General features: G+C 41.0%; 1 protein-coding gene across 1 annotated transcript in view; it reads right to left on the bottom strand.

Annotated features, from left to right (window-relative positions):
* Bmp6 (bone morphogenetic protein 6) overlaps positions 1 to 12,513 on the bottom strand; it is a 171,394-nt gene that overhangs the window by 24,634 nt on the left and 134,247 nt on the right. Inside the window, exon 3 of the mRNA XM_013016628.1 lies at positions 11,221 to 11,413. Within this exon, the coding sequence (XP_012872082.1) occupies positions 11,221 to 11,413 (193 nt within the window). The remainder of the gene's footprint in view (positions 1 to 11,220; positions 11,414 to 12,513) is intronic.

The following is a 12,513-nucleotide window of genomic DNA, read 5'->3' as shown; positions in this document are numbered from 1 at the left end:
ACACACACACACACACACACACACACACACACACACACGGACACAGACACAAACACAAATTTGAGTATGGAAGGCAAGTAAATATTATAATATTGGCTAAGTTCTAACTGCTTTTATGCCAAATAATTTTCACTTCAATGGTTACCATAACATAAAGAGTTTTTTGTTTTGTTTTGTTTTGTTTTTCTTGTGCCAATCCTGGGGCTTGAAATCTGGTCTGGGGGTCTGGGTGCTGTTTCTAAGTTTCATTTGTTCAAAGCTAGTTATCTGCCACTTGAGCCACAGTGCTACTTCCAGCTTTTTCTGAGTAGTTTATTAGAGATAAAGAGTATCAAAGACTTTCCTGCTTGGGATGGCTTCGAACCCGTGATCCTTAGATCTCAGCCTCCTGAGTAGCTAGGATTTCAGGTATGAGCCACCAGTGCCTAGCTAATAGAGATGCTTTAAATGTCAAAGATACCTGGATACTGTAAGTGCTACTTCATCTTTAACAGATCAATATAAACTACTTGGCTCAAAGAATACTAACAAAGCCAGGTGCTGATGGCTCATACCTATAATACTAGCTCCTCAGAAGCCTACGATCCAAAGATGTGGTTCAAAGCCAGCCTGGACCAAAAAAAAAGTCCATAAAACTCTATTTCCCTTAATAAGAAAAAAATTTGGAAGTGAAGGTTTGGGCTCAAGTGGTAGAGCAACAAGCCTTGAGTAAAAAAAAGTGAGATCTCAGGGCCCCGAGTTCAAGCCCTAGTACTGGCACACAAACATAAAATATTAACATAATAAACACGAACAGTATTTACTCTGTGCTCTGGCATATGGCAGCTCCTCATTGACCCACAAGACATACAGACCATTCATGCCAACACAGGTATAGAGGAGGAAACTGAGTTACCATAAGGTTAAGTAGCTTACCCATCATAGTAACATGGTTGGAACCTGCAGAGCTGGGAGTTGAACACAAGTCATTTTGCCCAAAGGTTGCACAAGCATTTAACCATCATGCCTGTAGTCCTGCAGCAAAGCTTGCAGGAGACTCCCTAAGGAGGCTTGTTATATCCCCTGCTGCCCCTCAGCCAGCTCTGGCTCAGCAAGTCTGCGGTGCAGCCTGAAAATCTGCATCTCTAGCAGCTTCTACTGCTACTGCCACTCTCTGGGATCCAGGGGTCTAAACCACACTTCTTTATGCAATATCGCAGGGCAACCCATATTGGTTAAATAAGAGTATGGCCCAACTTTATTCATTAAATATGGGAGTCTGCTTTGCAGAAGGCAGAAGGCACTTGCTCTCAGGATGCCCTGCTTGTCTTCCTAAACAGTGTAGATCAGATGAAGGCTGGCCCACAAGGGTATGTTTTGTTTCCTTATGCACTGACCTAACCCTCAGAAGTTTTAAGATCAAGTCCAAATAGGCAGTGTTTGAGAACATTTGCTTCTATGTACCCTAGATGGAGAAAGGAGCAGAAGGCAGATCCTTTACACTCTAAGTTAATAAGTACACAAGTAAGCTTCCTATTTGGTCACATAAACAATGTTCCATATATTGGAGTCTACGTCAGCCTACACTGGGGATCACTCAAGTTGAATGAGGGATTCCTACTTTTTTTGGGGGGGGGGTCAGTCATGAGGCTTGAACTCTGGGCCTCCTTAGCTCTTCAGCTCAAGGCTAATATCTACCACTTGAACCACTGCACCACTCCCAGTTTTCTGAGTGGTTTATTGGAGATAAGAGTCTCATGGACTTTCCTGTCCCAGCTGGCTTTGAATGGTGATGCTCAGATCTCAGCCTCCTGAGTAGCCAGGATTATAAGCGTGAGCCTCTGGTACCGGGCTGATTCCTGCTACTTTTAAACATGCCCAAATCCCATATATTTAAATCCTCTAATCCTACACTTCCACATTCTTGTTCAATGTGGAGAAATAAAATAGTTCTAAAAGGAAATATTTTGTAAAATAACCCTAGGTACTATGATGGCTTGCTTCCCACAGTTAAACAGCCTTGTATGGAGATGCACACAACCAAAGCAAGCTGTTTCTAGCAATGAATGATACGCCAAGCAGATTCCAAAAATAAAAACATTTTTTTCTTTAAAGCTTACCAAGTGGATAAGCAGTTTCACCAAGAATGGCATCACTACACCCTCCACCGTATTAAAACCTTCACTTCTTTTGAGTCTACGTAATTCTCAATGATGTTTAATCCTATACTGGTGCCACATACACACACACTACATACACACACTATAAATAAGATGGAGAACAAGGTTTGGTAGCATCTTTTACTTTTTTTTTGCAGCAGATGGTTGTAGGTCGAAGGGATATGGAAGATGAAACTAATTAGTTACATAACCTGTGTTGTAGGTCAGTTGTATTATTCCCTTTTCAAGAGCAAAGGAACAAATACTGAACAGTTCATTGCTTGCCTGAGGCCCACACCGAGAGAGCCAAAGATGATCAAGATTTCAGGAATCCCCAAGGAACCTATGTGTGAAGCCAGACAGAAAGAGAAGCAGGTGTGGCTGGGCACGGTGAGAAAAGGCTTTGTCTTTCATCTCCTGAATTGAATAGTGTCTTTCTAGCCGAGCTTTCTCAAATTTGTCCTTCTCATCCAAAAAAAAAAAAAAAGAAGAAGGAGAAAAGAAACTATCTTGTATCTTAAAGGTTGAATTTTTATCTTCACTCCAACAGGTATTACTGAAAACTCAACAGAGTTTACAGAGCCACCGTTAAGAAGGAATGCTTTTCTAAAGAAATGACTCACAGGTGCTGGAACTCGGTCAGCTACTGGTCCAGATCTTGGTGATACAACTACAATATTGGGTCCATGATACAGACATTAACTTCTGTGGGGATTCATGAAAAAGACTTCCAAGTGAGGGTAATAAAAATAATAAACAGCCTTATAGATTTATAGTGTGCATCAAATAAACTCAAGAATAGCTAAAAATAATGGCTTAATATGCCCCATGTGCGTGTTTGTGTGCGCACATGTGCACGCACACACACACCTGTTCAAAGTCATCTCCAAGTAACTTAGCCAGACATAGGTGAGACTTGAGTTTGTACTCACCTTATATCAGAACATTTGAAATTTCCTAATGTGAGGCGTAGACTAAACAGAAGTCAGACTAAAAAGCTTGGAACACGTTTAGAGCAGTATCACTGACTAAATTAGATTTCAAACAATAACAACAACAACAACAATAATAAGCACAAAAAACAACAACCAAAGTCAAGAGAACTAGGTCATAAAGGGCAAGGGTCCCAGAGGCAAGAAGCTACATAGCAATGAACGAGTAAATGCAATGTCACAGAAGTTTGAGTTTTCTGGCTGCCTTGATCAATATTTTCATTTGAGATCTTTGCCAGACACTAAGCCGTATATACATGGATTGAGAAGCTGAGAAAACAAGCAGAAAGAAACTGGTGAGAGGCTTAAGAGCAGAGCTTTTTGGCAGCCTCACAATGCTGGGGGTCAAAAGTTAGGGTTCAGAGCCCACCAAGGAAGAAGGCCTCTGGTAAGGATCCTAGACTTTGAGCTGAAACCCCTTAGGGAGACTTAAACCCTGTAACCCAGAAGTCTCACCTGGGGGAAAAAACTATCTGCATTTTATCTGACTTTCAGATGAATATTAAACCCAGCTTGGAAGGGGGCAGTGATATTTGCAATTCTTCTATGAAAATAATATCCCAAACCTGTACATAAAAAGTGGTCAGACATGCCAGGAAATAATGTCACATGGAGGGGGCAAAAAGTCAAGGGAATGAAAACGTAATGGAAATAGACCCACAAGTCATCTAGATACCAGCTATCAGACAGGGTCCTCAAAGTTAGCCTTATATAAGAAGGGAAATAAACCATAAGTTAAATTTGTTCCAAGGTTGTGGAACTGGCATAACATTTGAAAATCATTTAAAAATATGAAAGAGAAAAATCAGGTGATCATCCTAAATTCTAGAAAAACTAGATCAAAATTAAACCAATTACCAACTAATAATAAAATTTAGAAAACTAAGAATAAGAGACACCTTCCTTACTCCAAGAGTATCAACAGAATATTTCCACCAATCACTATTAATAGTGAAATAATAAATCTTCCTCCCAATACCCAGATTAAAAATTTTACAAGGATTTCTGAGATTGTAAGTCTGACAGAAATAAGAATGAAATTCAGTGGTTGTATTGGACATTCCCATCAGTACAATAAAAGAAAAAGAGAAAAAAAATAGAGGAATTGGGGAGGAAGAAATAGAACTCATAGATGGTATGATTATAGAAATTCCAAAAAGACCACTATAGAAAAATTATTCGAATTAGTCTACATTATCAATGGCTGCTGAATACACTATCACTACCCAAAAATCACCTGAAAGTGGGCGCTCGTGGCTTATGCTTATAATGCTACCTGCTCAGGAAGCTGAGACCTGAGGATCAAGGTTCAAAGCCAGCCAAAGCCAACAAATCTTGAGATTCTTATCTTCAATTATCCAGCACAAAGCCAAAAGTGAGCAAAAAAAGCCAAGCGGAAGCATGAAGTCTCACTAAAAAAGTCAAAACAAAAATACCCACACATGAAGGGTAAACCAAAGGAGGAGGCTGCAATGCTTGGTAAGAAATGTACGCATTATCCTGCCCATGTAATTGTAACCCCTCTGTACAGTATGTTCACAAATAAAATAAAATAAAATTAAAAAAAATACCCCCACAAAAGTCACCTGTTTTTCTATATGTGAGCCAAAATAAACTCTGAAAGTACCTTAACAGCTTCATAGTAGCATCAAAAAATTAATACTTAAAGTTAACTGAATAAAAATAATGCAAAAACACGTAGTATTGAGATTAAACCAAGATTTGACACCATACTCCTGAATGTATACTCAATAATGCTAAATATTGTAAAGTCTTCCTAAATTCATCTCTGTGTTTAATGTAGTTCCAGTCAGAAGCTCAGGAAGTTTGTGTTTGTAGAAAGTTTACGTGGGAACACAAAAAAGTCACTAGTAGCCACCCCCCCCAGACATATATATCTCAAAAACAAATTTGAGAAATGTACACACCAGGCATTAGTAATCATACCAAATGAAAAGAATCAAGACAATGCAATGCTTGAGCAAGAAAAGAAAATTAACCAATGGAACAAAATCAAGATTCAGGAAGCAGATCCATACATACACGAGTACCTTATGTATGATAATGGTGCCACTGAAGTTCCTGGAAAAAGAACAGTATTTTCAACCAATGGTAGTAGGCTAGTTAGGTTTGTTTATTCTGATATATAGCTGGGCTATCTCACCTACTTTAGGGGACCATTTACGCTCTCGAAGTCCACATGAGTATAGCTCACTCTGCTGAGAACATGTTTCTGTGCTTCTCTGCCTTTTGGGATCACTACTGTAACTCAGAGTCCAAGCCAACGTCACCTCTGTTCTTCTAACTTACTTTTGTACTCCTTGTTTCTAAGTATTTAACTAAAACTTCCGAAAAATTCTGTGGGTTTTCCAGTTAGCATTTTTTCTTTCCTCTGGAAAAACTTACATTCTACCTGTAAAATATGTCCAAATTTGAGAATTTAGTCAAAAATTTAAGGTGATAATTCAATCTGGAATTGATCCTGGGGATTTCAGGAACCTAAATTGTGAGTTGACCTAATAAAATCTTTCTCAAAATTTTGAAAACTAGAAAACAGTTGTGCCTTGTTTCCTTGGTTATGCCATTATACACATCCTACAGATTCAGACATTAGCAAGAAAGATATGACACAATCTTTAAGCACACACACACACACACACACACACATCATTGCCTCTTTCCAAATAGAGTAGTATATTTTAATGTTGCCTTTTCCAGGAGGATGTATTTTAAGTTATCACTTCCAATGTCATTCAAAAGATTATAGCATGACAGAACATGGAAAAGTAAAGTTATCACATAGAGAAGATAGACCATTGCTAAAAAAAAAAAAGCAAACAAAACAAACAAAAGCAGCTGCCAAAACATACTGTGTAGAATGGAATATCAAAGCTATCTGAGGCTATGTGGCCAATTCATGTGCCAAACAGGACCATGACTCATTACTCCACGTCTCTTAAAAATTTCCCACTGGCTTTCAAGAGATTCTCTTTGACTTCTAGACATGCAATTTAAATTCTGTTTAAAACAGGAAAAAGTACGTTTATAAAGAGTAGATAAAAACCTCAAAACTTTTTGATTAAAGATGTTCTAGAGCCAGGTGCCAATGGCTCACGTCTATAATCCTAGCTGCTCAGGAGGCTGAGATCTGAAGACTGTGGTTCAAAGTCAGCCGGGGCAGGTAAGTCCATGAGACATTTCAGCCAACTACTCAAAAAAGGCTGGTTTGGGCTGGGAATGTGGCTTAGTAATAATGCTTGTCTAGCATGCATGAAGCCCTGGGTTCAATTCCTCAGTACTGCATAAACAGAAAAAGCTGGAAGTGGCACTGTGGCTCAAGTGGTAGAGTGCTAGCCTTGAGCTAGCCTTGAATAATGATCTTCCCAATCTCCCAAAGTAGCTAGGATTATAGGTGTGAACCACTGCACCCGGCCTCTTCCTTCTTGATTATGGATTCTCAAATTGTATGTATATGACAGCATTTTCTTTATTCATTTATCCATTCCTGGGCACCCAGGACGATTCTATGACTTAACTGTGGTGTTATAGCAAGGATATGCATGCATCTCTATCCCACTGAACTTTGATTCTTTACATACGTAGAAAAGAATATAGCTGGATCATACGGTAGTATTATTGTGTGTGTGTATGTGTGTGTGTGTGTGTGTGTGTACACATGTGCACACATGCTGGTCCTGGGGCTTGAACTCAGGGCCCAGGTACTGTGCCTGAACTTCTTTTGCTTAAGGCTAATACTTTATCATTTGAGCTGCAGCTCCACTTTCGGCTTTTGGTAGTTAATTGGAGATAATACTCTCACAGACTTTCCTGCCTTGGTTGGCTTCAAATCACAATCCTCATATCTCCGTCTCCTGAGTAGCTAGAGTTGCAAACATGAGCCACTGGCACCCAGCTATTTTTAATTTTTTTGAGGAAATTGCATACTGATTTTCCTAGTATCAGGGCTGAATTCTGCCAGCATATTCTTATACTACCCATTGGTTAGAAGGAGGCCCTCTTTGGAAGTTCACACCAAAGCTCAAAAAAAATGGAGGCATAAAGACATGTCAGACGAGATTGCTTTTCACCTCCTGATACCCCACCTTTGTCTTGGTACTGACCCTATGTTACTAGGTGACTGGTAGGAAGCATGAAGACAAGAGTTCAGGCATTATTTGGTCTTGGCAAAGTTCTTATGTGCCCTGCTTCGTTCTCTCAAAGGTGACATTCCTGCCTTGTGTATCTGATGGGCATGGCAGACTCCTATTGACAGAATATTGCTTTTTCCAAACTGTTTGACAGTTCTACATTTTTGGAAGTGCTATGGCACTTCATACATGGCCTCATACATGCTAGCCATCACAGCCAGATATGAAGATCCATATCTGTAACCTTTGCTATTCTGGAGGTTGAGATTGAGGCCAGCTCAAGCAAAAAAAAAAAAAAAAAAAAAAAGATCCTACCTCAACAGGGCAATGTAGAGTAGTGGTGTGTGCCTATCATCCTAGCTATGATAGGAAGCATAAATAAGATCAAAATGTAAGCTGCATATGCAGAAAGTGAAAGCCTCTCTTAAAAATAGTCAAAGCAGATAGGGTGTGGCTCAAATGGTAAAGTGCCCACCTAGCAAAGTCAAGGACGTGAGTTCAAACCCCACTACTAAAATAAGGTAAATACACATACAAATATGGAGTGGTTTGTTGTTGTTTTGTGTATTTCATTTTGTATTTGTGCCAATCCTGGGACTTGAACTCAAGGCCTATTTTTTTTCTTTTCTTTCTTTTCCCTCAAGGTTAGTGTTCTACCACTTGAGCCAAAGATCCACTTCTAGCTTTTGGCCGGGGGGAATGAAGGGTGGGGGTAGTTAATTGCAGATAAAGAGTCTCGTGGGCTTTCTTTCCTGGGCTGGCTTTGACTGTCCCTTCAGATCTCAGTCTCCTGAATAGCTAGGATTACAGGTGTGAGGCACAGGTGCTCAGGCATGGAGTGTTGTTTTGTTTTTTTAAAGAGAGAAAATGCAAAGAACATCCTGGGTGGTTTGGACACTAGTGTAGAAGGTTGAGTGGATTTCATTTCAGTCTATGACCCGCTGCTTATCTCTCCATGATCTGGCCCTGGTGGAGGACTTAGTCTCAAGCTTTGAGTAAAGTACTAAATGTTTCCTTGATATTACTCAAAGCATCATCTGTTCAAGTAGCCATTTTTTTTTTTGGTGGGGAGGGGAGTGGGGCTCAGATTTGAACTCTAGGCCTCATACTTGCTAGGGCTGGCAGGACACTACTTGTACCACACCTCCAGAGATGGTCTTTGCTAGGTATTCTAGGTATTCTGGGTATTGCTAGGTATTTTCACAAACTTTTTTTTTTGGGGGGGGGTTCGGGGGGGGCAAGATTGGCTTCCAACTGTGATCCTCCAGATCTGAGCCTCCTGAGTAGCTAAGATTACAGGATTAAGCTGCCAGCCCCAAGATTTTTTGTTTTTTAAAAACGTACCCGATAATTCATACCAAACACGAATCCTTCCTGTCCTTCTCTGACCCAATACACCATTTGCCTAAAGCATTTATAGAGCATTTGCCTAGCATGCCTGAGGTCCTAGGTTCAAGCCCACTATTGCAGAATATAAGAAAGAAACCAAGGCTCTAATGGAGAAACAGAAAAGGCAAAGTATAAAACTCTGACTTTTGCCTTCACCCCTTTATTCAAGGCGGCCAACTCTTTTGCAACACAAACATTTGCTAAATGAAGTGAATCCATCAAGTGCTACAAATTTCACTTAAACACAGATTAGACAAATACATTCCTTTACAAGCTTGAAAAAGTGTATTTAGCCAAGATACCCCAAGAGGCACAGATGAGGATATCTATTACTCACCCCCCACCAACCAACCAAGAAGCCTTGTAGCCTCTGGAGGCCACTAGAAGAAGCATCAGGAGGCCTGGGCTTCTGGCCTGCAGATAAGAAAACCTTCCCATGGCCAGCCTACAACCCTTTAAAAACATAACCTTCTCCCAGTCCTCCCAAAATGTTCCCTCTCCTATGCACAAAAATTAAACCTCATCCCATTGCCAAGCGTCCCATCCTAGGAGGCAAAGGACGACGGCTCTCTGCTTTGGGAGAGAGCCATCCAAAGTTGGGATTCTTCAAGATTTCATTTTCCAAACTCACTGTAGGCCTCAAGGAAGTCTGTCTCCACCATCCTGAGCACAAAGCAGCTGTTCTTTTTTGGCTGGAATTCAGGATAAACCTCACAAAAGGTCTGTCAACTCTCTTAAAATAATAATAATAATTTTAGAACAAAGAGAGCCTAAGCCATAAATTTACAGCATACAGGTTTTTTTTCTTTTTTGTTTTATTTTATTTTACTATGATACTTTCCCCACAGAACAGGGAAAACTATGCATCGCAAAAAACTTCACAGCCACAAAGGTACCAGTAGGCTATTCCCAACAGAGAAATAGAATAGAATAAATGATTAGGCAGATAGAAAAGTCCAAGGCTAAAATTGTGCCCAAGAATCTCTGAATACTAATTCTTTCCAAAGAATCAAAGACGAATGACTTGCAGCCCCAAAGCGGCCCTCCGCTTTGTCAATTGGAAAGCTATTGAATCGACTTTCAATTGAGGGGTAAAAATCAGACATCTGAAAATATCCCCCTCTTTCAGAAATTTGGATCCTTTATAATGATGCCACAATGGCCGTGTCTTGCTTGTTATTGAATAATCTCAGCTGACAAGGCCATTGTTGTATGTTCAATACTATGAAATTTGACACCATGATGGATCTCTAACAAGAGGTTTCCACCTCTCCTTGTAGTTTCCCCGCTCAGAGATGAAGAAACACAAGGTGAGAGAGAGACTGGTGGTGCTTGCAATGAAGAAACAAACCATTCATAGGGAGAATTGCTATTCCTTGTGATTGCAGGCAGCATATTTGTGATAGATCACCAAGTTCAGAAGAAACCAAAGTTATTCCTTGACATCTCAATAGTCTTGTGAAGTTAGTATACTTCCAAGACTCAATGCAAGAATCTGAACTTAATTTCTTAAATGAAAGTTAAAAATTCCTTAGGAGTCTGGAAGCATGGTCTTTCCTGCCCTATCTCTCTTCTCTTCCTTCATTGTTACCTTCGTGTCTATAATATAATTTAACCAGACTGTCACAGCAATGGGTTGATTTCTACACAATGAGAACGTTACTACTCTATACATCCTGCTCTCTTCTCTTGGACCTAATAAATGGGCATCTAAGTACTGAGCCACATTCAAAGAACTTTGTTTCTTTTTAGTGTCTTTCAGGTTTGAACTAACCATTGCCACACTTCATCATCTTCTTCCCATCCTCTTCCAACAACTGTTCCCCAGAAGTTTCCTTTGCTGTTAGGAAGCACCATGAGTATCCTTTACTGGATTTACTTTAGAAAATACGAGTATTAATGGGGGTGTGGCTCAAGTGGTAGAGAGTCTGCCTAGCAAGGCCCTGAGTTCAAACCCCAGTACCACAAAACAGAAAGATAGAAAGGGAGGGAGGGAGGAAAGGAGGAAGGAAAGAAGGAGAAAGGAAGAGGAAGGGAAGGAATAAGAATAAGAGATATATGGGAGGAAAAGGAAATCTATCTATCCTTGGGATCCAGTGGTAAAAAATACAGCATACACTCTTATGCAAATATAAGTGTGTGTATATTAGATGCAAAAATATCTGGCTAAGACACCTGAATCAGCCTCTCTTGTATCACTATAGAATTTTGATAGAGGCATTAGTCACCCTCACCCACCACTCAAAGTGGGGACCAAGCAGTAATGAATGACATTTTACCCCCAAAACGTGTCACTGTTGTCTGATCTCAAAGGGTGCTTAGTAGATACCAATCACAGGCTTGCTGACAAAAAGCTAACCACAGGAAATGGACTTCACAGTGGAACGAGTTTCTGTGTAAAGGCTGCCCTTCACAACTCCCCGCCTTTGTGTTCATGGCTGCCCCTGAGCTCCAGTGCACCTGCCACAGACATACTTGGGGGGGTCACATGATGACAGGAGTGAGAAATGGGGGCCAGCCCCACGTTTGGGGGGCTTCCTTGAGCCTTCATACCTGTGCTGATGCTCCTGTAAGACTTGATAAATGCTGATAAGAAAAGTTTGGTTTTTAAAACTGCCCACAACACAGTCCTTGTAGATGCGGAATTCTGCAGCCGTCACCGCCTCACCCTCAGGAATCTGGGATAAGTTGAACTTGAACTCTTTGTGGTGTCGCTGGCGAGGGGAGAACTCCTTGTCGTACTCCACTATAGGGTTAAACAAGAGAGAGTGACAGCTATTGTTACTTGACTAAGTGCCACAGGCTCACCTCACGCACTTTCCCCCGCTTTTCTCCACAAGTGGATTACCAATGGCAAATTACAGCAACCAGGATGGGTAGCGACGGACCTTGGCTAAACTGTCAGACAGCCAAGATGGACGTCCCTCACCTTACCCGAGGAGACCACCACATTCTTTGGCCAAATTTACCTTAAGCGCTGTAGTTTGGATACTTGGAATTAATTTTCACAAGTCATTTTAGTTCATGGCCTAATGGTTAGGCTTCATGTTTCCTCATCAGCAAAAAGGAAGATGACCAGGAAGCTGAAATGTGTTGTTGGGAAGTGGGGGGAGGTCAGGAGTCAGGGATGGACAAATGGAGAGAAGAGGGGTGTGCACATACAGTCCTGATATTCAGTGTACAAATGAGAGATTGGAACCAGCTAAGTTGAATGGGGTTGGTAGAGACGGGAGAGAAAGATGGAAGGGGTGACATTGTACTCTTAAACTCATATGTTGAATTGAAACCCTCTTGTATATCTAATTAAAAGTTTATTGTTTTTTTAATGGCAAGATATGACTATGGGGGAAAGGTATGAGAACAAATAAAGCCAGGTGCAGGAACCTGTGTCCATCCTGGCCTCATGACCACCTTGGTCTTCCCTTACCCTCTTCCCCCATCCTTAATCTGGAAATTGTGTCACCATTTGTAGCCAACAGGACCAAGGCGGGCCCTGAGTCAACCTCAGCTGGGTGACACGGGGTGGGGAAAGAGAGTGGGCAGGGAGGGATTCTGGAGTTCCAGGAGTCTGTGGATTTTGCTGGCTATTCTAAGGATAGGGTTGCTGTTGAGTTGAGGTTAAAGCTTCCTAGAAAATGGTGCCTGCCCTCCTCCTGCTGGTGGCAGCTGAGGGATAGATGACTGAGAGGAGCCACCATCTGCTCCCCAAAGTGATGGAGGCCCATTTTATCTGCCGTGAGACCCAGGTGGTAAAGGAGAGCTTATAGGGGCAAGACCCCATGGGGTCACCGGCTATTTTCTCACATTGAAAAAAAAAAACTGGAAAACAATGTAGTCAAAAAAGTA

Source organism: Dipodomys ordii, unplaced genomic scaffold, assembly GCF_000151885.1.
Source record: "Dipodomys ordii isolate 6190 unplaced genomic scaffold, Dord_2.0 Scaffold32, whole genome shotgun sequence".
NCBI lineage: Eukaryota > Metazoa > Chordata > Mammalia > Rodentia > Heteromyidae > Dipodomys > Dipodomys ordii.
This window is presented reverse-complemented; position numbering and strand designations above follow the sequence as displayed.